The 26,472-nt window shown below is 56.3% G+C and overlaps 1 protein-coding gene and 1 long non-coding RNA gene across 4 annotated transcripts in view; both read left to right on the top strand.

The window, feature by feature from the left end:
• The window catches only part of SIPA1L2 (signal induced proliferation associated 1 like 2), a 192,258-nt gene that overhangs the window by 148,446 nt on the left and 17,340 nt on the right, over positions 1-26,472 (top strand). For all 3 annotated transcript variants that reach the window (XM_036016119.1, XM_028531379.2, XM_036016121.1), the window contains 8 exons: positions 2,331-2,588; positions 4,332-4,415; positions 5,907-6,007; positions 6,346-6,449; positions 8,369-8,757; positions 13,583-13,807; positions 17,215-17,368; positions 20,089-20,308. In XM_036016119.1, coding sequence (XP_035872012.1) covers positions 2,331-2,588; positions 4,332-4,415; positions 5,907-6,007; positions 6,346-6,449; positions 8,369-8,757; positions 13,583-13,807; positions 17,215-17,368; positions 20,089-20,308 — 1,535 coding nt within the window. The remainder of the gene's footprint in view (positions 1-2,330; positions 2,589-4,331; positions 4,416-5,906; positions 6,008-6,345; positions 6,450-8,368; positions 8,758-13,582; positions 13,808-17,214; positions 17,369-20,088; positions 20,309-26,472) is intronic.
• LOC118498306 lies at positions 6,458-7,073 on the top strand. Its single transcript, XR_004900825.1, has 2 exons — positions 6,458-6,781; positions 6,818-7,073. It is a non-coding gene; the product is annotated as an uncharacterized LOC118498306 (long non-coding RNA).

The raw sequence follows: 26,472 nt of genomic DNA on the forward strand, positions 1-26,472 counted from the left end.
AGCACCATCTTGGAGACCAACGATGGTGACTTTGGCAGGAGGGACACCCGAGTTTCCCCGTGATTGTGATAGCTTTCCCTGATTCTGTTCCTCACTTTGTTCAGACTCAGTGGAAAATGTGACATGTGACTCTGGTTCCTAATGCTACAACTGCAGTTGGAAATACCTGTTCAGATTATGCATGAGACAATTTTCAACTGTTAAAGTTTATTTTTTATACTTACCCGAGGACATTTTTTCATTGGTTTTAGAGAGGGTGGGGGAATGGCATCAATGTGAGAGACAGACATCAATTGGTTGCCTTCCCATATGCATCCCATCTGGGGATCGAACCTGCAACCTGGGTATGTGCTCTGACCGGGATTCGAACCCATGACCCCTTCAGTCTACAGGATGATGCCCCAACCAACTGAGCCACACTGGCCAGGGCTAAAGTATTAAAGCTTTGCATTGCCCACATTCACTGTGCGTGATTCCATGTATACCGATGGGTTAAAGATAAATCCATGTCTGTCCAGGAAGTGTGCAGACCACCTGGAGAGAGACCGTGTCCACACGAGAGGCCCAATAGCAATCACTGCCCCTCAGCCAGGGCCACAGCCAGTGCCGCAGCACAAACCTGCATCCCACCGGGCCGTAGATAGACTGGGTCACCGCAAGCCAGGGAACAGCTGCGGCGCACACGTGCTGGTTGGCATCCCGAAGGCACGATGAGAAATCACTGAGATCCAGCTCCCCGACCCCACCCTCAGCCTGTGTCCCCCCGCAGGACACTGTGCTGACCACACATGGCTTACCACTGGCCTTCGTGCTGCTCAGCAGAGTCCGCTAACCTTGGGAAGAAGTGGGGTTTGCGCTGCGTCTTGGGCCAGATCGAGAGATGTGGTTGCCAGGTGGGGGAACACAGGGGCCCGACAGTCGGGGGGAGACAGGGTGTGCGGGGACTGTGGGTGGGCCAGCCCGCTGGCTTTTCCAGCAGCCACGTTAAAAATGTTTTATTTAACACGGGGGAAATTATTTTTAATCCTATACTTTGTTTAACTTAATGTCCCAAATATTATTTCAACAGCCAATAAATATTAAAAATTATTAGTGAGATTATTAGCTCCTGTTACTTTTTTCACTAGGTCTTTCAAATCCAGGGTGTGTTTTACACCTACAGTTTTCATCCCAAATACTTCCTGTGTTTAGGTCTCATGAAACTTTCAGCTGCGACAGTAGGTCCGTGCACGCAGGCCATCTCAGCGGTACTGACACAGGAAGGGCCCGGGTCGGTGTCCAGTCTAGAGGTGACCTGTGATCCGGTCGCTGCGCTTCTCCATCGCTCCGCCCCGTTTCAGGGCCCTGCCGCCTCGCCTCACGGGGGCTGCCCTGTGGGCCACGCAGCTCTAGAGGGAGCTTGAGACTCGACGTTTCTAAAAGAGGAATCTCGGGGTTTACTTGTAAAAAGGCAGGGGCGACAGGCAGAGAAACTGAGTGGCCACAGTCTGCCAGCCCCGTCCATGCAGGGCGTCGGCTGTGGCCCGGCTCTCGGGTCGCTGTGTGGCCTGGCCTCCCAGGAGGCCACCTGTAACCAGAGGCGTCCGTGAGCAGTGTGGCTGCAGGGTGGGAGGGGGCCTCCATCCGCTGCAGGGAGCTCTTTCTCACACCTGCACCAAGTGTCGACGGTGTCCAGTAGGCTGCTCAGGTGCAGTGCACGCAGCTGAGTTGTGTCGTGTGTGGCACGGCCACCACAAGCAAGGTGGCCGGCATTTCCACCCTCCCTAGAAGGGACTCAGGGAGGTTGGAGCAAGTTACCTCCTGGGTCCTTGGGCGGGAACGAGGTGATGGGAGTGCAGCCAGGCTCTGCCTGGTCACTCTGCGCAGGGCGTTCCGTGTCCCTGGGCTGCCGGGCCGATTGCTCCCGTGGCTCCCCACGACGGAGCTGTGATCTGCAGAGTGTGCTTACCTCACTTGACAGCCTGAGGGTCCTGGGGACCTCTGTGGTGCCAGGTGTTAACTGTTTGAGTTTCTCAGTGGGGGCCCAGGGCAGGAGCTCCGTGCCCCCTTATTTCACTGTTCGAGCCACCATGCAGCTCGTCTTCAGCATGGTGAAGCGGAGCAGCCAGGCTGGGGGCACAGAGCGCCGTTAATCCCCAGACGCAGCGGTCAGAGGCAGCGGAGGACCCGAATAGTCGGGGCGTGCTCTCCACCACAGGGGGAGCGCTGCTCCCTGGACGGACGGAGTGGCCGCCTCATGGCCCATGGGCCCTGACAAGCACATGCAGCCACACGGAGCCAAGCCGACGGCACTGAGCCTCTGGTCTCACCGCCTCTTCTTGCCCCCACAGAGGCTGTTCCGAGCTCTGCCGGATCCCCATGGTGGAGTACAAACTGGACAGCGAGGGCACCCCCTGCGAGTACAAAACCCCCTTTCGGAGGAACACCACGTGGCACCGGGTGCCCACCCCAGCCCTGCAGCCGCTGCCCAGAGCCTCACCTGCGCCCGGCGCACCCGACCGGCTGCAGGGCCAGCAGCTGCGGCAGCAGGCCCCGGCCGCCATCCCGCGCAGCACCTCCTTCGATCGCAAGCTGCCCGACGGCACCAGGTATGGCTGGCCAGCACCATGACTCTAGATGGCGGGAGGGGCTGGCTTTCTTCGGCCTCGTGGCCTGTGAGTCAGCTCCTCCTGAGCACGTTGCCAGGCAGGGCAGGGCAGGGCTGGGGCAGCAGGCGCAGGGGCTTCTGGGACCGTCCTGCTCCTGGCCCTGCGATGCCCAGTCACCTCTGTGTACCTGCAACTAACGTAACGCTGGGTGTTGACTCGGCTGGAAAATGAAGTTAAAGAAAGCGAGGGTCCTAACCGCGGATTCCGCCCACCGTCCGTGACCCACCTGGTCCGCCCATTCTCTACCCCATCTTGGGAAAGGCCCCAAGAAACCCTTGTGCACGGCCCTCCAGATACATGTCAATGGTTTTGAGCATAAACAGAACTGCCCAGCTGGTGATTAAATGCCATCACCCTAATGTGGGCAGTGTTTTAGGGGGTCCACGATCACTAGCATTTTTTTTACCTTTCTCCCACTTTCAGCAGAGCACGCTCAGTTTAAGTTAATTTTTCAGTGAGAATGCACTCACTTTAAAGTTAAAGCCAATGGCGTCAGACGCTGGTGAGCATTTTTCGATGCAGGATTCACACAGGTTGTCCGGAGTGAACAGACGGCAAGCTTGTCTCAGCATCATTACTTCCCACCCCGAGTCTCAGCTGTCACGCAGCCTGCAGCCGTGGGGACGCCAGCGTGCCCTCACAGCGGCTCATGGGACTCCGGGCCGGCAGAGCAGGCAGAGCATTGTGAGCACGGGTGCCGGCCGGCGCCTTGGCCACGTGGTGACCCGGGGCTGCCACCCGGCCTCCAGTCCGCTCTTCCGAGGAGTAGACTCGCCAGTAACAGAGGCCTGTCCGGGGCTTTACGAGGCTCGAATCCATCACCATGTGTAAAGTGCTTAGAGCCGTTGCTGGCCCGCAGGAGGCCGGGGCGAGTTTTCGTGGTGACTAGTTGATGAATAAAAAACCACACGGTCCTCCTCTGCTTCCCCCATCATCCTTTCCGGAGCGAGTGCAGGAAGGGGGTTGCTTTAACCTGACGTGAAGTCAGCTCAGCTCTGGGTCCCCTCACGCAAGCGTCTGCTGAGCTTACGCACACCCCACATTCCGAGAAATGCACACAGGCAGCCCAGGTGAGAGGGTGACGCTGGCAGGGCAGGGCTCTGCGGGCCTCCCCTCGTGAAGTGGAAGTTAGCAAATTATAGGGCAAACCCGGGAGGGTCCCTGCAGCCCGTGGCAAGCGTGTCTTCCCCAGGCGGGTTCTCGTGAGCCCTTCTCATGTGTGTCTGAGAGAAGCAGGAACACACGAGGCTGCGTTTGCCAGATTCAGGGCTTTCTCTCTGCGCAGGTTGTGCGCACAGAATCGAAATGTGCCTTGTGGTGAGAGCCACACACCAGTAGCAGCGATGATTGTGGAATTGTGTGTTCCTGGGGGTCACGGGGCTGGTTTCCCACGCTTCCCCGGGTCGCGGACTGCACGGCAACCCTTCAGACATGAAGGCTTGTTCCTGCCACATCCTTCCTGTGACAGAGCGCCAGCCGTCAGCCACCTGGGGTCTCACGGCATCATTAACTTTCCATCTACGTGTCCACGATGTATTCTGTCCCGCCTGGCAGTGGGTCTTCAACATGCGTCTCTCTTCGGGAGACGGAATTCACTTGTAGAACAAGCAGGTCAGGGTGTGGGCGCCGCACGGGGGGGGCACGGCGGTGACACCCTGGCACTGACTCTGGTCCCCATTGCAGAAGCTCGCCCAGCAACCAGTCGTCCTCCAGCGACCCTGGACCCGGCGGCAGCGGGCCCTGGCGACCGCAAGTGGCCTACGATGGGTATGCTCACCCCCACCCTCGGGGCCCCACCCTCAGGACTGTGCCAGCTGTGAGAGGCCAACGCAGGGTGTAGGGGGGCGGCTCGGGATGGGGTGTGCAGAGTGTCAGGCGGGCTTCCCACGGGTCTGTGCAGACGGCCAGAAGGCTCTCCGTCTCCATCTAGGCAACCGGTGCTCGTTTGCCTGCACTCCAGGTGCGTCTGCTTTTTCTCTTGGGCGTGCAAAGCATGTAAAAATTACTGGTTTGGGGACTCTCTGGGCAGTGCCCCTGGGAGAGTCCCCTCCTTGAATTGCTGACGAGGAATAAATTCAGCCTCTCTTGAAAGTGCTTTTTCTCTGAAGCAAAGCCCAGCGTCAGGGAAGGCTAGTTCAGCCTTCGACACCTCTTTCCTGCCTCCTTGCAGAGGAGGGTGGCTGGGGTGTGGGGGGATGCCACCTCCCACAGGGGCCGGGGACCGGCCCGGGCGGTGTCCGTTCGCCCGGTGTCCAGGTGCCAGCAGGTCAGGTAGGAACATGGAGACACGGAGCTGGCTGATGCGCTCACTCGGGGAAGCAGTCCCACACCGGGGGGAGGACAAAGGGGGGAGATGAGGCCGTGGGCTGCCCACGCGATGGCGGCCGCTCCCCCAGCAGTGTGCCCTGGCTGCTTCGAGGTGGAGCCGAGCCTCGGAGCCGAGCCTCTGCTTTGGAAGGAGCCGGGTGCGGGTGTGGGGATTTGGAGGCGAGAATGGCCTGGTCAGACGGGGACGGGTTCCGGCCCCAGAGGGAAGCATCTTCCGAGAGCCCTCTCCCCCACCCACCTGGGCTCGGGAGCAGGCATGTCCAGTCTGAGGTGCAGCCCCCTTTCCTTAAACAATAGATGGGATTCCTAAAAGTTGTACAGAAGGACAGTTTTCCCAGTGCAGTTGCGTACTGAAAGCAGAAGGGAGTTTTCTTGTATCGATGGAGAAACCATCCCTGGCTTTCTCTGCAAACCAGGATCTGTAGCTGGGATTCTGGAAATGGGAACCACTTTATAATCAAGTTTTCTGAGCTTGATTTCTTTTGTAAATTTATATTGCCCCATTTTGCATAAAATGCAGTCCACCTGGAGGCAGTGCACAGCCAGTCCGTCTTATTTCCCTTCCTTGCCAAGTGTCACTCACAGAAGCGTCAGTGGTGCATATTCTGGGCACAAGAAGAACGAAAGCAGCGGTCTCCCTTCTGGCTTGCTGGGGACCAAAGTCCTTTCACCGGCTGGTGTCAGCAGCCCTTCTCCATCTGTAAAGACTGTCGTCCAGGTGCCCCCACTGGCCGTGTGGGGGAACTGGAGCCCAGTGGCAGACGCTCGAACCCTCTCTGACGGGGCCGGGTGGACGGGCCCTGCACACCTGCTGCAGATCGCGTCTCGTTAGGGGTCTCCTCCCTTGGGGCACCCGTGTAGCAGCCAGCAACCCGGGCCACACCGGTGGGACGGCAGCAGTGGCCGCGGTCAGCTCTGTCTTCCTTCCAGGTGCCAGTCTCCCCTGCTGCTGGAGCACCAGGGCCCAGGCCCCCTGGAGTGTGAAGGGGCCAGGGAGCGGGAGGACGCTGCTGACGGGAGCAGACACCCAGGTACCTCAGGGCCCCACGGGCAGCTCCTCCCCCCCGCAGTCAGCCCTGCCCTCCTGCCCCCTCCCAGTCCCATCACGCATCCGTGCAGCGCAAGTTTGGGGCATGCCACTGTGCCGCCGGGGATGTGGGCACGCTGGTGGTGGGCCTGTGGAATGGACCACTGTTACCTTTGTCGGGGGCCTGCCCACTCCTGTGCAGACCCACTGGTCAGACCTGAAAGTCCTGGGACCACGACCCTCTTTATTTCCACAAAAGGGGCCTGTTCGCCTCCCGTGTCCCTTTGCCCTTTTGCTGCCTCTAGAGATCAGATACTCAGCTCTCCCCTCTGTGTGCGGCAGAAACCAAGTGGCACGGCCCGCCCTCCAAAGTCCTGAGTTCCTACAAGGAGAGAGGCCTGCAGAAGGACGGAGCGTGCAAAGACTCCCCCAATAAGCTTTCTCACGTAAGTCCCGTCGTCCTGAGCGGGTCGCCGTGCAGCCGTTCTGATGCCTCGTTAGCCGCATTGCCAGGGCGTGCCCTTGAACCTGGCAGGTCGCTGAGAGCTGAGGCGAAACTGTGAATAAATAGAAAGTCAAGAACTTTTCTCTCCTCGATTTATGAAGAACCTCAAAGAAAGGCCTCGGAGTAAATTACTGTAAAGCCCCGAGGGCACTCTCAGCCCTTTGACCCTGAACCCAGCGCTGACAGTTACTAACTCGTGTTCCTGTTTCGGTCTGCTAAGTGTCTGGCCGGAGACATTCCACCCGTGGCAGGCCGGTTAGTGTGCACACACAGGTTAGTGTACACATACAGGTGAGTGTGCACACACAGCCGCCAACGGGCCATAGCAGCAGCGCAGGTGACTCGCAGGTGGGCTGTGTGTGTGCTCCTCACCACAGCCCCGAGGGTGAGTCTTGCAGGTGACCAGCTCAGGGAAACCAAAGATGCCGTTAAACGTGAAAACGTGGACTGTCAGTTGTTGCCCAGTAAGGCCAACCTTTAAAGTAGCTTATTTTTGTAAACGTGCAGGGGAGGAGATGTTATCAGCGCCTGGGCGGAGTGTGCCTTGCCTCTTGGTACACACGTGTGGCAGTCCCCACTCCATGGCCCCGCCCCGTTGGAGTGAGCCTCACGGCGTCCGCCGAGTTCCATCGGCGCGGCTCTCCCAGGCCGTGGGCTTGAGAACGTCGGGGTGTGACGAAGAGGCTGGGCATCTGCTTCAGGACCAGAGAGCTCTCTCTGGATGAGAGAAGGCTCGGGCCGGCTCGGTTCCCCGGCCTTTGCTGAGGCTCCAGGGCTTGATCGATCGTGTCCCCAGGCTGTGCCGAGGGCCCGTGTGAGCACCATGTCCCCAGGCTGTGCCAAGGGTCCGTGTGAGCACCGCGGTCAGGCAGGGGCACGAACTCTGTCCTCTGCAGGCTTTGTCTCCCAGGGACCCCGAAGCCCCCGTGCGTCCTCTGCAGAGAGCCCACCTCGGTGGTAGCATGGGCCCTCGGGCACCTGCTTGTGCCTCCTCAGAGGTGGGGTCGGCGGGTTGCAGTCGGTCACGTGAGCTGCACATCCCCTCCACCGAGAGGGGCTCAGGGCGGCAGCACCCTCTCCCCATGGCTCAGCCCGGCTCTCCCGCCCGACCCGTGGCTGGCACTGTAATTTGTCATTGAAGCATTTTCCTGAGAAAAGGCTGCTCCCCTCCTTTTATTAATTTTCCGTGTGCTGTCCCAGTTCATTAGCCCGCGCCGGTTGTTTTCTGGTCCGTGACACCGTGGAGGTGCTCCCGGGCCTCCTGCACGAATGGCGAACAAAGGCTTGAAAAGATTCCCATGTAACGTGAGGTGAACTGAGGGAGGAGTGGGGATCAGAGCCCAGGCTGTTTTCCTTTCTGTCCTTCGACCGTTGGCTCACTTTGAAGCGCGAGCAGAAAGGGCTGCAGCGAGCTCGTCTGGTCTGTAGCTTTGTGCGTCTGGCGAGCACGGTCGCGGTCCTAACAGAGCAGCGTGCAGGCTCACCTCGGACACGGGGCGGCTTCGGTTCCAGTCTTGGGGGTAAAGCGGGTGTCCGCACAGTGACTCACACAATCTGTGGTTTCCCAGGGCATGTCCGAGTGCTGTTTGCACTGTACTGCGGTCTGGTGAGCATGCAACCAGCATTATATCCCAAAAGAAAAAGAAAAACTAGTGTGCCCGCCCTCTTTAAATATGCTTCAATGCCAGGGACTGCTGCCCGCCTCCCAGGCCCGCGGGAGGGACGGCGCTGACTGACAGGCGGGCGGGCGGGGCTCGGGTCACAGGGCCCTGCCCCTGCAGAGAATGCAGCAGCAGCAGCAGCAGCAGCGAGGCGCGAGTGCATGGCCTGGACTGAGCCCCGGCTGTCTCTCTCCCCCAGATCGGGGACAAGAGCTGCTCCAGCCACTCCAGCAGCAACACGCTGTCCAGCAACACCTCCAGCAACAGCGACGACAAGCACTTCGGGTCGGGGGACCTGATGGACCCGGAGCTGCTGGGGCTGACCTACCTGAAGGGGGCGTCCACCGACAGCGGCATCGACACGGCCCCCTGCATGCCCGCCGCGGGCCTGGGCCCCGTGCACCTGGCGGGCAGCAGGTCCCTGGTCCACAGCCGCGCGGAGCAGTGGGCCGACTCCGCGGACATCTCGGGGCCTGAGGACGAGCAGGCGAAGATGTACGCGGTCCACGGCTACGCCCCTGCCGGCTGCGCCAGCGGCCCTGCCGGCGGCAGCCTGGGCGACCTCAGCGAGATCTCCTCTCACTCCAGGTGAGTGCCTGCAGCTCTCACCTGCTCAGTCCACCAGGGCCCCCTGGGTCTCCTCGTCTGCAGGGTGGGGGCGGGGGCCTGAGATAGGAACAGCGTGCGGCTGAGATACAACGTCACCTGTTTGCTCAACGGTCTGCCTGCTTGTTTGTGGTTTATTTCCCTTTCTCGAAATCTGAGAGAAAATGAAACAGAGATGTTATTTGCTCTGGTCAGGCTTCTTACCTGTCTCCCTCAGTTCAACCTGTTGTCCCTAATTGTGAGGAGCCATGGCCAGCTAAACAGAACTCGGGGTGCAGTGGGCAGTCACTGGGGAGAAGGCGGGGGTGGCCTCTGCATGGTCTGTGCGTCGCCCCCACGAGAGAGGCCCGTGCCGGCTGGTTCTCTGTTCCCGAGGCCCCTTACGGGAGGGGAGCCCTGCGGTGTTCTGTGTGACGATGCGCATCTGTGCGCGCCCACGGTCCGACTTCTAGAGAGCAAAGACCAGCTATGCGCAGAGAAACAATGTTCTGGCCGCAGGTGTGTGACATGTGGTGACGGCCAGGGTTGGACTGTTGGACAGGTGCTTGCACAGTGGTTTCAGATCTCGTCCTTGGGGATCCCGGCCTTGGAAGGCGAGGCGAAGCAGGACGGCCTCAGGCTCAGCTGTGGGCCCACCGTAGCTGCCGCCCGCCGGCCAGCACGGCGCTTGCCCTCCCTCCCGCCCGCGGTCTTGGCCCAGTGCATCCCCGAGCTCCTCCCCGATTCCCTGGGACATGTCTCAGTGCTGGAGGATGGGCAGCCGAGCCGGCCTGGGGGTGTCCCCCGGATCCTCTGGATCCTCCAGCCAGCGGTGGGAGCTTTTCTCCCATGGTGGATGGCGCTGTGGCAAAGTCACACGCAGGCCTGTGCTCCCCAGCTCTCCCTTCCACACGGCGTCTCAGGATCGTGTGGGTCATTCAGGGGCGTTTACGTGACAAGGTAAAGAAAACTCCTCCCTGCTTGGTTCCCACAACAGAGGTAGTGTTGGGCTCGCGTGACTGATCGGGGTCCAGTACCGTCAAGGTTCTGCTTGACCCAGAAGCCCAGACAGTGTCACCCAAGGCCGGGCCCCTCCATCCACAGGTTACCCGGACAGCTCCTGAAATCTTGGTGCCCCCCTCTTGGTTGGAAGCGGCTCTGTCACCTGCAGGCCTCCTGTGTTCATGCATCTCTGTCGCAGGCAGAAAACGTGGTTCTTCCCTAGTCTCTGCAGAACCCTCCCCCTGCCCCGCCCCCAGCATCTCCTCACAGGTCCCTGGCTGCATGCACTGTGGTTTGGGGCACCACCAGTTTACAGCTGGCGGGACTCTCTGCTGTGGCCAGAGGGTCAGTCCCGCCAGACCGTGCTGCTGAAGAAAGCCACTGCCCCAGAGGACAGTGCGGTGGGGTTTCCCTGGGGAAGGGGGCGCAGAGGTGGGGGGAGCCTAGGAGATCAAGACCATTCTCCAAATAGACACCCCAACTCCTTCTCTGTTCTCTTTATATGATCTAACATGTGTTCAATAATAAATAACTAAAGTAATACATGCGTCTTAATACTGACTTTGGTTACCCAGTCTGTTTCTGTCTTAATTTCAGGGACAGTAGAATGCTGGCCATATCACAGAAACCCTCTTGGGATTTTATGACTTTCTGATGCCTTGCTCAGGGTTGAGAAGACTTACAAAGCTGCAGATTTCATGAGACCTCACTAGACAAATGTGATTTGGTATTAATTACCATGAAGGAAAATTTCTGTGGAAACTGCTCTCGGAGCACGTTTGTGTATAAATAGAGGCGGGGATACTTATAGATTTCCTTGAACACTTTAACCATTCACGCACTCCAGAGCTCAGACTGTTGGAGAGGATATAAAAGTGCTAGATAGAATGTCTGATTGGTCTTGCCCCTTCCACCACTTTACGTGGACTCTCCGTACAGCTGTTGTGGGCGTGGCACCTGCTGAGTGGGCGGGTCCCCTCCCACCCGCCTGTATGCTCCCTGCCGTTCTCGGTTGCTGGTGATTCCGCAGCCACACTTCTACTTGCGTGCAAGAAGGCTTCTGTATGAAATTGATCTTTTGAATGTTTCCTTCTCTCTGTCCCCTACCTGTGCAAGAGGACTTGAGAATTCTAGATACACTTGAAACATGTAAATGTTTCTAAGTGTCAAATACATTAACATTTTACATTTAAAATCTGTGTGTTGAGGGGAAAGGGACTTGGCTCCTCGGAGAACCAGGGACCATCCTGTCAAAGGTGAACTGGGATTCTGAGGATTCGGAGTGCCAGGGCCGGGCTGGGGTGGGGGACAGCGTGTGTGTCCCCGAGGGTGGCCGTCGTCCGCCCCTTTCTTCCTCCGGCGTCTCCGTCCAGACGGGCGCGCGGTCCCCTTGCAGCGGAGGCTCTCCCACTGCTCCGGGCCTGGGCTGTGCCTGGCACGGCCCAGCAGCAGAAGGACAGAGTCACCTCTTCCAGGGTGGACGTCAGCGCGGACACCTGACTCAGGTGACTGCAGCCCCAAGCACCCTGCATTCCCAGCCCAGGCTTGGTCTCCTCTCAGCACGCACGCAGCCCGCCTGCAATCGTGTGAGCTCGTGGTACTGCGGGCATGTGGAGCTCAGCGAGTGTCCGGAGAACGGAGGAAGGAACTGGGAGAGGAGCCCTAGTGAGCTCAAGCCTGGACATCCCGGGGCGGTGGGAGGCCCACGGGAACAGCTGCTCAGGGTGCGCAGGGTCCGGGCCCAGAGCGATGTGCCGCATCTTCTCAGTCCTCTAGCCCTGCCCCCCCCACCTCCCCTCTCCAGCCCAGCAGCACCCACGCTCACTCCCAACAGCCGTCCCAGAAGGAACAGGTCGGACGCTGTGTGTGGTGTGACCCCAGGATGGCAGAGAGGAGGGGGAGGGGGACTTCAAGCCCTTCGGGACAGTTTCAGGGTGGGGGTGCAGGAACCACCCATTCGGTAGGACAGGCATGTGCCTGGCCTACTTTCTCCTACCGCTCGGTTCTTTTAATTCAGAAAATCCATTTTTTTCTTGCTGCGAGGCCAGGACATGTAGATAAGAGCTCGGGACACAAAGCAGTATTCATGTTGGCCTCACCAGGGCTTGGCAAAGCGAAATGAATCCACTGCAGGAGAAGAGAGGAAAGGAATCCCTGTTCTAGGGTCTTCTGCAGATGGCTCGTGACGGTCTCCGTTTTGTCACTGTGCCTGTCACCATGCCTTTTCCCAGGTACAAATGACGGGAACTTGGCATTGAAACTCCAAAGTAAGATCTCGAGAAGGAAGAGATTTGCAGAAAGCTAATGGCCGACATCTAGAATGTTTGCCAGCTTCAGAGAAAACTTTTAGAATGACGCTATTGCTGCTAAACACAGTTTTCTGCCATGTCACCCATCAGATGGAGTCAGTTCTCACAGTGTCACTTTAAAGTGTCACTTTTACTATCGGGGGTAAAGATTTTTAATCAGCTCCGAGTCACAAAAGCATCGTCTATGAAGAACAAATGGAAAACTACGTAGGGTCTGTGACCGTGCCTTCGTCACTCACAGCACGTTCTCAGCAAAGGCTCGATCTGGTCACTCTGGAGGGGACATGGGAGTAGCTTACGTAGCGTATTAACCAGACCGGACCCTGGGCGCCCCAGACGTACCGTGACCGTGCACCATCTTGGGGATAACAAAGCCTTTGAAAGGCGCGTGCCCATGGTGGGTATGGGCAGCGCACAGCTCTGTGTTGGTCCAGATGGCGGGGCCGAAGCCACAAGCATTACGGGGACAACTGAGGAGGTAGAACACGGGCTGCGTGTTAGACCGCGACACGGCCCTGATGCCCCGTTCCTGAGGGTGCTGGTCACGCTGTCCCTGCGTGGGAGAGTGTCCTCACCAGCAGACGGGCACTGAAGCCTAGGGGCGTGATGTCATCGGGTGCACAGTGAATCCCCACACGGTTCGCAGGGGCATACGTAGGGACAGGGGATAGCGCAGGGCAGGGAGTGAGTCTGGAGAAAGGGAGCATGCCTGTTGTTGTGCTGTTTTGATACCTTTTCTGTAGATATGAAGTCTTTTTCAGTAAGAAGCTCAGGGAAGAACACATGTGCCTTCAGAGCCCATGGCCCACACACGGAGTTCTCACTCTAGCAGTTCACCAGCAGACCACTCCGGGGCCACCCCACAGGACCTGTTAAGATCGGTGCTCCTGTCAGCAGCGTTACCTGGGCCCAGGTGCACGTGTGCAGGAGTCTGTGCAGGGTGGACACCAAGGAAGGGTGCTGGGTCAGATGCCGTGCAGGCACACGCCTTCACAGGTCACGCCCAGACTGCCTTCTGACTGTCACGCACTCTCCCCTCCGCCGGCAGCGGGAGGGGACCCACTGCTCCAAGTTGTGGCCGACACCGGGCATTCTTCATCAGACGTTCCCGTGTTTGCCCGTCTGGTGAATGCGCCGAGATCTTCTCGGCCTGCACGGGCATTTCCCTGGCGACAGCCGCGGTCGAGCGCCTTCCCTTACGTTGATTCACCGCGTGACTTCCTCGCTTTGGAAGCACCGTCTGAGGGCCTCGCCCATTTCTCTGTTCCCCGCCCCCTGCTGCATGTCTAACGTGCTCCTGCCCCAGACACACGTCTTGCCCTTGAGCGTCCTTAGCCCGTGGAGACTGAGGCGCTCGGACAGGGCATGGGTGCAGTGACCACGTCTCCGCCTCCTGCAGCCCAGCTCTTCTCATGGGGACAGGAGCAGAGTGTGTGGCTGTGAGCGTGGTGAGAGGCCAGTGCCACTGATCCCTGTCTGAGCCGGTGACGCCGCAGCCTTGTCTGTTCTCTCCGCAGCGGCTCGCACCACTCGGGAAGCCCCTCGGCCCACTGTTCCAAAGCCACCGGCTCTCTGGACACGTCCAAAGTCTACATCGTGTCCCACGGCAGCGGCCCGCCGGCCCCGGGGCCCATGGGCAAGCCCTACCACAGGCAGGGGGCTGTGAGCAAGTACGTCATCGGCTGGAAGAAGTCGGAGGGCAGCCCGCCGCCCGAGGAGCCCGAAGTGACCGAGTGCCAGGGGTAAGGAGGCTAGCGCGCCCCCGGGTCCTCTCTGGGCGGCCTGGTACCTCTGGGGGGCCGGATAAGCAACTGTGCCCCCCCCAACAGAATGTTTTCTAAAGAAGAATGATCTAGAAACCTCTTTGTGAAACTCTTTAGATGTTGGCATTTATCTTTCTCATTAAAAGTCTTCCCTGCCCTTGTGCTTGCACATACAACTAAAGGAGACCCTGTTCTTTGTACTCACAACGGGGCCTGCAAGAGAGAGGGAAGTCGTGGCAGGGTCCTGCTGACAGCATCGGCATCGAGCCTGCGAATAATAAACAAGTTCAAGGACGATCCAAGCTCCCACAGAGTCCATGTGCCTTTCTTAAAGCCGATGTTTAAGCAACACCCGGAAGCAGAAAGCGTCTCATCCAGCTTCACCGTGACCGATTTCCCCTTCAGTGGTTAGGGTCAGTGGGGGCAGGTAGGGAGGGGTGTTTTCATCCATTTGAAAACAGAGAAGACCAAAAATACCAATAACTTACGTCATTATATTGTGAAAATGGTGCTGACAACACGTATTTCAGGTTGCAGAGCAAGGCTGGTGGGTCCCAGCCGGCCGCTGGTTTGCGTGTTTGTGCAAGGACAGCGTTGAGACGAAGCCCGCGTGCCCCTAGGGACACGGGCCGGGCGCCCCAAAGGGCGAGGTCTGGGTGCACTGGGGCCGCCCGTGCCAACAGCATGGGGGCTGGGCTGCCTGGACCTCAGAGAGCTCGTCTGGGTCTGGCGCTCGCGAATGAACTGGCCTCACTTTGTTTTCCCCTTTAAAAGTGATCTACTTCACAAAATACAGCCAGCATCGATACTGCCTTTTACATTAAGGATCATTTTAGTGGTAAAATTGAACTCGGAATCTTTTAGTAAAAAAAAAAGAATCCATCAGGTCAATAATTGCAAATAAGTTTTTAAGAAAGTAATTTTATAGTAATAACTACACTTTTTAAGACATAAATGCAGGTGTTCCGATGGTAATCCTGGTATTTCTGCCTGACACAGTCTTCTGCGTGCCTCCTAGACACTCATCCCAAGCCTTTGCGCTCTAGGAAGCATCTGTGAAAGCATGTCGCAGGTCTGCATCAGCCCTGGGCTCCCCCCACCCCGCAGAGTCAGGAGTGGTGGAGGGCAGCAGCCCACTTGGACATTTCCCCTCAAGCCCCGCAGGGCGTGCGTCTGAGCCCCTGGGTTGATGACCCGGCTCTCGGTGAGAGAGGTGGCGTCAGGGTCAGGAAGGCCGTGAGAAGGGGGCTGCATCATTGCTAGGTGGCAGAGCACTAATTTCCTGGCCTCACATGAGAGTCGTGTTGGGATTCGAACTCAAGCCAGGCCCCTTCACTGTACCGGGCTCAGCCCGGTGCCCCAGGCCTCGTGCAGCCGAGGAAAGTGCCTCTAAAAGGAGAAGGCACCAGAGGCGCCTGTGTAAGCCCTGCAGTCACACAGGACGGCACCGACCCGGTCTGCAGGTCTGTCACAGCCCTGCTCACCGAGCCGCTGGAGCAGATGCTCAGAGAAAGGTCAGCCGCGTGCAGTGCGTCTGCACCTGCTGAGGGGCCGGTGGAACGCTACGGTCTCGGCGAACACCGAGCAGGAAACCAGTGCGCCTCCAGAAGTGTCCGTCACTCCGAAATAGCCAGTTATTCTCAAAATCATTGAGGTTTTTTTTTTTTTTTGTAACGTAACCTCCTGTCTTAAAATGCAGCTAACAAGAGCTGCACCCTGATTCAAGTAGCCCTGAGGTATGCCTTGGCGCTGTGGGTGGGTCCGTTTTTCTCCCCCGTGGTTCTCCCCACTGACCCCCAAAGCCCTCCGGTCACTGAGGCAGAAACAAAGGGTTTCCAGACGTGTCCCTGCTCCAAGGTCAGCGTGAGCGGCACGGGTTGGACTGCACAGGCCTGTGTGTGTGTGCGAGTTTTTTCAGTGTATTTTCTCTTCCTCGTGGTTTTTTTAAGAGTGTTTTCTTTCTTCTAGCTTATTTTATTATAAGAATACCACATATAAAACATAACATGCAGCATATTTGTTACTGGACTGCTTAAGTCAACAGTAGACTGTTAGTCAAGTTTCGGGGGGCCGACTCCCCGGCCCCTGCGGTGTTCCCAGGTCGCCTGCGTAGGCAGTAGATTTCATCCAGGCAGTTGCTGCAGGGACCTGGGCTTCTAACTTGGTCTCTGCCAAAGCACGTGATAGGGGCCGCTCATGAGCACCCCCAGCTCCATGTCTGCTCGGAAGCCGCTGCAGCTCCCCTCCACGCGGCTCCCTCCCTCCGTGGCTTTGCGCAGAGCTGCCGGGCCACCCGCGGGCTGGCCACGTGGTCGGTCACGTTCTAAACGTGTTCAGAAGCTGCGCCTCACAGTGGCTGTCCCCTCACGCTGGCAGTGAGCTGGTGCTGCCGCCAGGTCTCAGACGCGCAGGGAACCCCACCTGCCTCGGGAACTGAGCAGAAGCCACAGACACGTCCAGATAAATCACCGTGCGTCCTGAGCGTGTCTCTGAGTGTCTCACTCCGCTGAGTTCCCAGGGAGCTGTCACTCTCGGGTCAGGGTGGCCTTGCTTCTGAACCAGAGTCCTCTCGGTGACACACAGCGGTGTCACACAGGTCACCCCTGCTACCAGCCGTCCAGGGCCTGGGTTCCCGCAGCCCCTGTCTCTCGGGTTGTGTGGCCGACACACGCCTCACCGGCCCTGTTCAGCCGTGGTGTCTGCAAGCGCATTGGGCAGCTCAGACCGAGTTCGCAGAAAGCGCCCCTTTGAAAAGCAACTCCCCAGTTTCCTCCCTGGAAAAGAGCTGAAAACGGAAAGTCAGCTAGGCTGCCCTTTGTGGTCCACAAATACATTTTTATATGCTGATAATTAAGGGAGACAGCTGCTTTGTTTATCTAAACAGCTTTGTGAAATTGCCGATAATAAAACATGCTTGGCATATGCCCGAATCGATTACTCCTAAGTTCCAGGCTCCCTGGGGGGCCTTTCTGCCTGCCCTGAGATGCAGGGTGTGGCTGTCCCACGTTTCTGGGAAGCACAGGGGTTCCCTCCAGGGAGCAGGATGTTGCTCCTCTGAACCTGTGTTTTCTGACACAGATTAGGAAAAGAGCAGCACAGCCTTGTGTTAAAAACTGGCTGTATTTTTTCTCACTCAGGGCTCCTGAAGGGATCTGATTCATTTCTGTATTACTCAGAAATCTAACTTTGCAGTTGGGCCCATTTCACAGACAGATGTGGGGGTGTGGAGCGAATGCCGCAGAAGAGGACGGATTCAGCAGCTGAGAGTCGCGAGGCACCGCGTGCAGTCAAGGAGACTGGTGCAGGACGCTCGTTCTGAACGCCACAGGCACTGTCCGAGTGGGCCGGCCACTCCTCCTCACCGCCCCTCTGCTTTGCTCCCGCAGGCTGTACGGTGAGATGGAGCTCCTGTCCCCGGCGACTCAGCATCAGGCAGTGGTGGGGGATGCGGTCTCCGACGCTCAGCATGTGCTGTCAAAAGAAGACTTCGTGAAGTTAATGCTTCCCGACAGCCCCTTGGCGGAGGAGGGCAGGAGGAAGGTGAGTGGCTTCTGTGGGGCTTTGACGTTTCTCTGAACACTAAAGGAAACTCTGCATTAGAGACTGGAGGGTGCCCAGAGCCCCTCGGCGTGTGTTACCGGTCCCTGGAGATCCTACCAACAGCTCCAGGCACAGCAGGCCCTTTGTGGTGCTAGCCTGTCAGCGAGCCTGGGAGGCTGGGAAGGGCAGCTGTCTAGCATGGACAGGAGAGGCTGGCGTCTGAGAGACCTGGCCTCGCGTCCCAGCTCCAACACTGATCAGCCGTTGACTCTGCACCAGGGCCCGGGCCTCTCGCCCGGGGTCCTCCTCTGTACAAAGGCAGGGATCATTAGGGCACTGCGGAGCTGCAGGAAAGGTCAGACATGACGTGGGCAGACCTCACCTGGTACCTGGATGTAACAGGTGGTCAGAAATAGTCGCTGTGAAAATTCACACCACCTGACTTTTGCTCCAAGAGCCCCACCCTCTGCTCCAGGCTCTAAGATATAATCCTGCTTCAGAAGGGGCAGGAGATCGATGTCTTACCTGCCAAGCATCCTATATCGGATGGAACTTGGATCTGACCATGCCTGGTAAAGCCGCACGGCGATGCCAGGGAAGGCGTGTGTGAGTCTAGTAAGCCAGCCTCGTGTCCCAGGCACGCCTTCCTTCACAAGGCCACCGTCTCTGGCTGGCATTTGTTTTAGTTTCATCATTACCACAGTCTCTGCAACCGCTCTATTAAATACTACAGCATTTTAAAAGGGACTTGCAGGTCGTTCAGTCCAGTCTCCTCTTTCTGCAAGTAACTGGGGCCCTGAATGGTGAAAGGCGAATTCACATAAAACATTTGGTGGAACCCACATCTTCTCCCTTCTCATCCAGTGTTCTGTCTTGTGCAAAGAAAAAAGAAAAAAAAATCCAGCATTACCACATCAACTGGGGTTGGGGTGAACACCAAGTCCCGGGTTTCTGCCTCCCCTGTAATAAAATAATACTGCAATTAACCTAATTGTGTTTCAGAGTTACACTCTAATTAGACACTGCCTCAAAGCCACTTTAATCTGCTAGGCCTGTAATCTTGTTCCGAGGCACCTGCTGGTCCTGTGAAGTGGGGGTCCCCCAAGAACTCGGTCCCACCCAACGAGTCTTTTCTTTTTAACTTGTACCAACTCGTGTATGAGGTGGGGACCAGCCTCCTGTACCCGGAGTAAAAGTGGCTTTCCTTTTAATAGGAATGAACTTCTGCTTGACTCATGTGGGTTTTTTCCTTCTAAGACAAATCACCCCCTTTTCATGGCTCACGTTTAACTGTGCAGCCTGAACACACACCAGCCCCCATCCGTCAGCGGGACAGACTCGACAGAAGGGAGGGGACACGTACAGTAGGACTGCCTGTAGCTGTCTTGCTGCGTGCACAGCTGTAAACAGCGATTTCTGTATTAGGTTGATGCTGGCTCTCACCGCCATCTGCGTGAAAGGAGTAGGGTCGGTACGCGGGAGCAGTAGGAAGTTCAGATTTTATTTCGTTTTTCTTGAGTTGTCGACTACTTGCTTCTTCAGTAAGAATTTTCCTCCTTACTCTATATGCGTTTTAAATGCACCATCATTTCAATGGTTCCTTTAAATCTGGTTATGATCCGTTACTATAATTAAGTTTTTAACAATTGTAACAGACTTTTGTGAGTGATGCTTAGATAGTATATGGGGTTGGCCAAAAAGTTATTTTGGTTTTTTTCCCCCCCTAAGATGGCTCTAGTAGCACTTAGTTGTCTTTAACTTCATTGGGAACAATTTTATTAGATTGTATTGTGACAACTGTCGTATCAGCGTGCATTAAAAAAAAACTGGTGAATTTTTATGTGGCCATTTTCATATTGAACATAGAAGAAAATACACATTTTCGGCATACTATGCTTTATTATTTCAAGAAAAGTAAAAATATTTGTGCAGTGTGTGGAGAAGGTGCTGTGACTGATAGAATGTGTCAAAAGTGGTTTGCAAAGTTTCTTGCTGGAGATTCCTCACTGGATGGTGCTGCTCTGTGGTTGGTAGACCAGTTGAGGTTGATAGGGACCAAATGGGGACATTAATTGAGAACATTCAGCCTTATACCGCAGGAGATAGCTGTCATGTTCAAAATAGCCAAGCAATAAAGTTATTGGTAAAAATAAAAAACAATGTCTTCTATTTTACAAAAAAAAAAAAAACTAAATGAACTTTTTGGCCAACCCAATATGTTACTTTACTGATTCCATTTTTTTTTAAACTATTTGTATGGCCTAGGAAGCTACAATATTCAAAATGATTTTTATCACTCTTTAGATTAGATTGCACCTCCCAAGCAGTGGACTGGCACAGACATTGCGTACTATTAAAATGGAGTCATTTCTAATGACAGTCAAGCCAGCGCGCTGCGTGGGTTTGAGGAAGGGCCGCCTGAGATGACAGCCTCCTCTCCCTCCGGGAGCTGCCAGTGCTCTCAGGTGACGGAGGGTCACTTAACATTTCAGAACTAATAGAGCCGTGCGCGCCTCATCCATGGTGGTATTTCCCAGAAGGTCACACAAGGAAACCATCCCGATCTAATAAGTGCACCGAAGGCCTCATGCCTTCTCCTGGATGACCCGAGGTCACAGGTCACTGTGCCGTGTGAACCCACCGGTTCAGCCACGTCAGTTCCACGCTTCCTGCTCGGTGACGTCCGCTTTCTCCCCGCCCCCCTGTGTTTCAACCCCTAGTTTTCCTTCTACGGGAACCTGTCCCCGCGACGCTCGCTGTACCGCACCCTGTCCGACGAGAGCGTCTGCAGCCACCGGAGGGGCTCCTCCTTCGGCAGCTCCCGCAGCTCAGCTCTGGACCAGGCGCTGCCCAACGACATCCTCTTCAGCAGCACCCCGCCCTACCGCAGCACGCTGCCCCCCAGGACGCAGCCCGCGCCCAGCATGGCCAGCCTGCGCAGTGAGTGCGGGCCCCTCGGGCTGGCTCCTGTGCGGGTTTGGGGAGGGGGCGTTGTTGAAACTACATATACCACTTGCTGGTGTGTGTTCTTTCTTTCTTTAAAAATGCATGGTAAAAGCCCCAGAGTAGACTTTTTTTTTTAATGTTAAGCACTACTACTAATTTTGGAGAAAATTAGAAAACAGGTATTAAACATTCTTACCAGGTAAAACAGTGACCTTTGTGCCGTATCTTAGCTATTATGTAGAGAATAAAATATCTAAAGCCTGACTTTATAAGGAAAAAGCAGTGGTGCTGGGCAGGGGGCAGATTTTCTGTGGGCAGCGAGCAAGGGGGGGAAGCGTGGTTTTCCCTCCCTCTGTTTCTGTCTCCTGGGCCTTCAGTGGCTGGCAGGTGCGGAGGGGCGGGGCGGGGGCGTGTCCAAAGATGGGGGGGCGTGGACATGGCTCTGCACACCAGCAGGGGGTCTGACCTTGTGCTCCTCACTCAGCTTCTGCATCTGCTTTACTGCGGTTTGCCGGTCACTGGCTGACTGGATGCTTTCTGGATGATAGTCCTTAAAACCCTGAAACCTTTGATTTTTTACATAATGTCAGTTACTTATTAACATGTCATTGTTGAATGGTTTTTATTACATCAGCTTTATTTTCTTTTTTCAAAGTTAATTTCTATTGTACTGAAAGAATGGGGAATTCACCAGGAATGCATTCATTGTCAGGGTTTTTTTTTTAACATTTCATCATAGAAACTATTATCTTTAAAATGAACTTGAACTTCACAATACACATAGAGGTCCCGGGTAAATGAAATAAAAGTTCTAATAATGTTTCTGATGTTTAACATAATTGGAAACGAACCTTCTCATAAAATTCTTAATCTATTTCTTTAAGCGACTTAATATCCTGCCTATTTTAAAGGGTCCATTTGCCTAAATTAAAGAAACCTTTAATCTTCTTCTTGATAACCAGGTCAGACATGCATATTCTAATGCCCTAATATAAATGCTTTTCCTTTTCAGTAAATAGGTAACTTTAACGTTTTCTTAAAAGCCTTTGCAAAACCAGTAAAACTCTATATTCTTACAAATGTTACTGTTTTTACTTCAAATGCTTGAAGTGTGATGTGAAATTTGTGGCATTTGTATTGCATAGCCCTTGCATTCTGCCCTTTACTTGCTCATGTGAAAGATACGTATCTTTTTTTCTGCTTCACTTTTGTTTAATAAACTTTTTTAGAGTAGTGTCAGGGTCACAGCCAAACTGAGCAGAAAATACGGAGTCCCCATGCACCCCAGGCACAAGGGCACGGCTCCCCCATCCTCCACGTCCCCTGCCAGAGCAGGACGTGCGTTAGAATCCACACACCGACCAGAGTTGTGGCCGCCCACGATGCACCCACGGTCCACAGCAGGGCTCCTTCTTGGTGTTCATGCTCCGCGGGTCTGGGTAAATGTGTAGTGACCTGCGTCCGCCACTATGGCATCGAGCATGCTGTTTCCGCCACCCTAAAAATCCCTGTGTTTCCCCTCTTCACCCCCCCACCCCGGACCCCTGGCAGCCACTGATTTTTTTTCGTCTCCATAGTTTCGCTCTTTCCAGAATGTCGTATAGTTTGAGTCATGCAGCATGTAGCTCTTTCTGGTTGGCAGCTTCCTTGTACCACTGCTCAGTCCAGGCTCCTCCTGCCGTCTCAGGGTCGACGGCTCCCTTCTCTTCAGCACAGGACAGGGTTCCGCTGCCTGGGCAGACCACAGCTGGTCGGCCCAGTCACTGCAGGAGGGCCGCGTCCTCCCTTCGTGTGTTCCCAGGGTAAAGGCGCGGCTGGGAAACCGGCGGGACACGCCGTCTGCCCTCCCCTGTCCCACTGTCCGCTTCTCTGGGGAACACAGTCAGCGTGGCCCTGCCCTTCGCTCTCCTCTAAAGAAACCTTCTGATTTGGCAGTGGGACTCCTCCAATTCCTATGTGACTTGTACTAACGACTTAACCCTCTCACAGTTTGATGGGTCAGAGGACACAATGCCAGTCAGGGAGCTGGGGATCGTTCCCTGGGATGTGCCTCCCCCAGGCTGCCCAGGAGCGGCTCAGCCTCAGGGGTCTGTCTGGCTGACCTTGGGAGACCTCACCTCCCACCCACACCCGTGTGTGTGCCCAGGCTTAGCACCAGCCTCAGTCCCGCTTTGCCTCTTGTGGTTCCTGGTCGTTCAGCAGTGGCCCTGCCAGAACACGTCACTCTGAGAGCCGCTGACAGCCTGAAACCGGGGCCCGGAAAGTTCCGGTGTGCATGCCAACGCCCGGCAGGTGTCTGCGCATGAGAATGAGGGGCATCCGAGGGTGCCCAGTGGTTTCTCTCAGTCCCTCCGAGACCTGGCTGCACCTTCTAACTTCGAGTGCAGATTAGCAGCTGTTTGCACTGTGTGGTTCAGGAGCTACGCAGCTGAGCCAGGCCAAACGCTCAGAGGCACACGTATTCTTCTTTTCAACTTTAACACTCGCCCGTTCCTAGGAAGCGTCTGACCTTCTAAGAGAGAACCCTGCACCAGTACAGGCTCGCTCCGGTCTCGCTCCCAGCATGGAGCGAGGAGCATGCGGAGGAGAGGGGAGGGGGCAGGTCCGCCCGTCTCCGTGGGACGGGAGACCTGTCACTGCGCCTGTTCCACGGGTGACGACGGTCCCAGGCGTCTGGGTCGGGTGGTTTTAGATTTTACCTGTCCCAGATTAAATGAACCCGTCTCAGAATCTTTGTTCTCAGGAGATCGAGATCGTAATCCAACCTTGGGAGACAGATCTTTTTTTTTTTTTTAAAGATTTTATTTATTTATTTTTAGAGAGGGAGGGGAGGGAGGGAGGGAGAGAGAGAGAGAGAGAGAGAGAGAGAGAGAGAGAGAGAGAAACATCAATGTGCGGTTGCTGGGGGCTGTGGCCTGCAACCCAGGAATGTACCCTGGCTGGGAATCGAACCTGGGACACTTTGGTTCCCAGCCTGCACTCAATCCACTGAGCTACGCCAGCCAGGTGGGAGACAGATCTTAACCCACACATTCGGGCTGGGCCTCAGGTCCTAGTTTGTGCGTGTTTTCTGTGGAGTCGCAGCAACGGGCCGAGTCCTTGTGTCTTCACCTTGGAGGTGCAGGAACAGGACCCGGATGCGTGAGCGAACGCAGTTCTGATGGTCCTGCCGGGCCCTCAGGGCCTTTGCCTCCATTGGTGGTTCATTTCAGAGCAACATTTCTCCAGGGGCCCAGACAGGAAAAGAAATGGGGAAGGGCCCTTTGGACACAGTTCACAGGCCAGATAACCAGTGACACCAAGAAGCAGTCCAAGTCTTTCCCTCCCTGACCCCTGGGCACCAGCTTCCTTCGGTCCCAAGCATCGGCAGGTTCCATTCACAACCTGTCCAGAGAATTCCTGATTTTTTCATGGAGTGTGGGGATCAGAACTCTCCCAGAAATGGTGGGACTCTTCCCGTGAGGGTAGGCTAACGAGAGTTCTTAAGTCTCAAATAATAAAAACAGTATTAGCTTTTGCGCGGTCCCAAATGCTATAGCTTAGGCCTTGGCACCTCACAGAGGAGGCCCCTTGAGGTCTAAGGGGGGGTGGGGTTTTAGAATAAATAGAAGAAATTAGTGTTTTTCTTGTAACTTACCGCTCCCACGGGGTGCTGCAGACCCAGGTACAGGTGCGAGAGGAGCCGCTGACCAGCAGGAGTGGCCGTCGCGATGGTCCGTGGCCTGAATGGCAGCAGGAACGTGGGACCCGGTGAAGCCGGTCACTGCGACTTCTGGTTTCGGATACACAGACAGGAAGCCACGGGGTCGGTGTCCTGGGCCCAGGCAGTGGGGCTGGATGGTAGCCAGCTCTCAGAGCCACAAGTCACTTTCTTCTCCGAGTTGGCCAGAAGTGCAGTGTGGTCTCCTGGGTGCCACCGACCCCCACCTGGGAGAGCTGGGGTTGCGGCTTCCACGGCTAAGAGCTGTGGTGCCTTCTCCTCCCACCTGTAAACTCAGGAGATAGACCGTGGACGGCCGCCATGGCGAGCACCACGTGCAGGGGTGGCCCCCTGTACAGACCCCGCCCAAATGCCGGCAGACCCGCACCAGCAGGGCGCCCTGCTTATTGGCCGGCTCCCCGAGGGCAGACCTTGTGTCCAGGGTCATTCTGTCCTTGGTGCGAGCGTCCTCCCTGGCGGTCCCCGGAAGGTAGCACATCATGCAGGTGACGCCAGGGATACAGTTAGGGTTACCTAGTGTCAGTTAAAAGGATTTTCGATGGTTTAAGGTCTCAGACCAAAAAAACATAAAAAAAAAATAGAAAACCAGCCCTGGCTGGTGTGGTGTGGCTCAGTGGATTGAGTGCCGGCCTGTGAACCAAAGGCCGTTTGTTCAATTCCCAGCTAGGGCACATGCCTGGGTTCCTGGCCAGGTCCCCAGTAGGGGGTGCATGACAGGCAACTACACACTGATGTTTCTCTCCCTCTTTCTCCTTCCCTTCCCTCTAAAAATAAACAATAAAATCTTTTTTTAAAAAAAGCTACACATTTAAAATAAAACTAAAGGGAGAGAGATGGTAACTGTTTTCTTCTAGTTAAATGATTGTCCAAGCAGTTGGGGTGGGGAGGGGACATAGGTGCTTTCCATTGCGATCATTCAGAGAGGACTCCAGGCAGCTCCTCCTTCAGTCCAGGTGACTGTCCCTGCTTCTGGGGGCACAGCGGGTTGAGATCTAACTCCGGGTTCTGTCGGAGCATTTCTGTCGGACTGCGCCCTTCCCCAGACAGCTCCCCGGCACTCCCGTCTCAGCGACTGTCAGCGCCGCGGACAGGCCTGCCCTACCTGCTGCAGCCCCGTCAGTCCCGTGGGCCCCGTCTGCTCCGTCCGCTGCGTCGGCCCCATCCGCCAGGTCTGCTTTCTTCGGGACACGCGGCCCTGTCTGTGTGTTCTTGCTCCTGTGCCGTCCTCTCTCTTCCTGGCACTGGCAGCGTACGCTCCGGGAGGGGATGGGTCTTGTCTGTGTACCCACCACAGCCCCATCCATCACGAGGCATACAGCAGTCGTTTAATAAATGCGTCATAGATAGTGAGTGGGTGGCGTGGTCCAGAGAAACAAGAGAGGAAAGGCGCCTTCTTGTCACCGTTGCCAGTCCTGTAGCATCAAATGAACATGAAAGTCTTGGTCACAGTGGCGAGGGGTGGGGGAGGGTGGAGAGGAAGAGTTTGTAACGAAGAAGAAAACCCACAGACTGCAGCCCCTCCTTGTCCTCCGTTAAAGCTGGAGGAGGTTAGAAGAATGCCCGGAGCTCATGAAACTTCGGCCCTGAGACCTCCGCAGGTCCCCGGGTCCTGGGGGCCACCTGGCGTGTGGTCGCTGCGTGGCCTGTGTGCAGGCCGTGGGTGGGGACCTGTGGAGCCGGCTGACCGGCCCTGCAGTGTAGACAGCTGGGGGCACCCGCCCACCCACTCACTCGGGGCATCGGCTTCCTGGCCCCTATCACGGGACTTCAGGATGCTCGGGAAGAGCCAGAGCCTGAAGCTGTAGCCCAGGATTGTCGTGTCCCCGCCTCCAGCGCTCCGTTGGCTGTGTGGGGAAGGCAGCTCCTTCAGCGCGGTGGCAGGAAGGACGAGGAGGGGGCGGGGGTCCAAGGGACATTGGCCTAGCACCCTGTCCTTGGGGTCAGCACAGGCCACCGAGTAGGTTGGTCTGTCCCCTTCATTCTTTCTGGCCCGCCTGTCCTCTGTTATTTTCCTCTCGCCCTGCCCCTCCCCCACCACTGCCGGGGCCCCCGGGGCGCGCTGTCTGGCCCTGCGAGCAGGAAGCCAGAAGGCACGCAGAGCTCACCTCACGATTGACTCCGGGCTTGAGACGCCCCGAGCTCAGGCGAAGGATCATCCCTTTACAAAGGCAAAGAAAGTCGTCAACTGGGCACTTTGTAGCAAAACCTGATAACAGAGTGCACTTTCTGTAGAAACATTTATTCTCCTGGGTGATTTTCTCTCTCACGTTTTCCTCTCCAGTGATGGCAGGAGAGGGGGCAGGCGAGGGGCGTGCACCCAGGGTCGCCCTGCCCGGTCCCTGCCCCTTCCCGGAGCTGCCACACTCTGACCCCCTCCCTGAAGAACTCTGTCACAGGGGAGGGACTCAGCGACATGAGTACTGGCCACCTCGTTATG

Source organism: Phyllostomus discolor, chromosome 15, assembly GCF_004126475.2.
Source record: "Phyllostomus discolor isolate MPI-MPIP mPhyDis1 chromosome 15, mPhyDis1.pri.v3, whole genome shotgun sequence".
In the NCBI taxonomy this organism is placed as follows: domain Eukaryota; kingdom Metazoa; phylum Chordata; class Mammalia; order Chiroptera; family Phyllostomidae; genus Phyllostomus; species Phyllostomus discolor.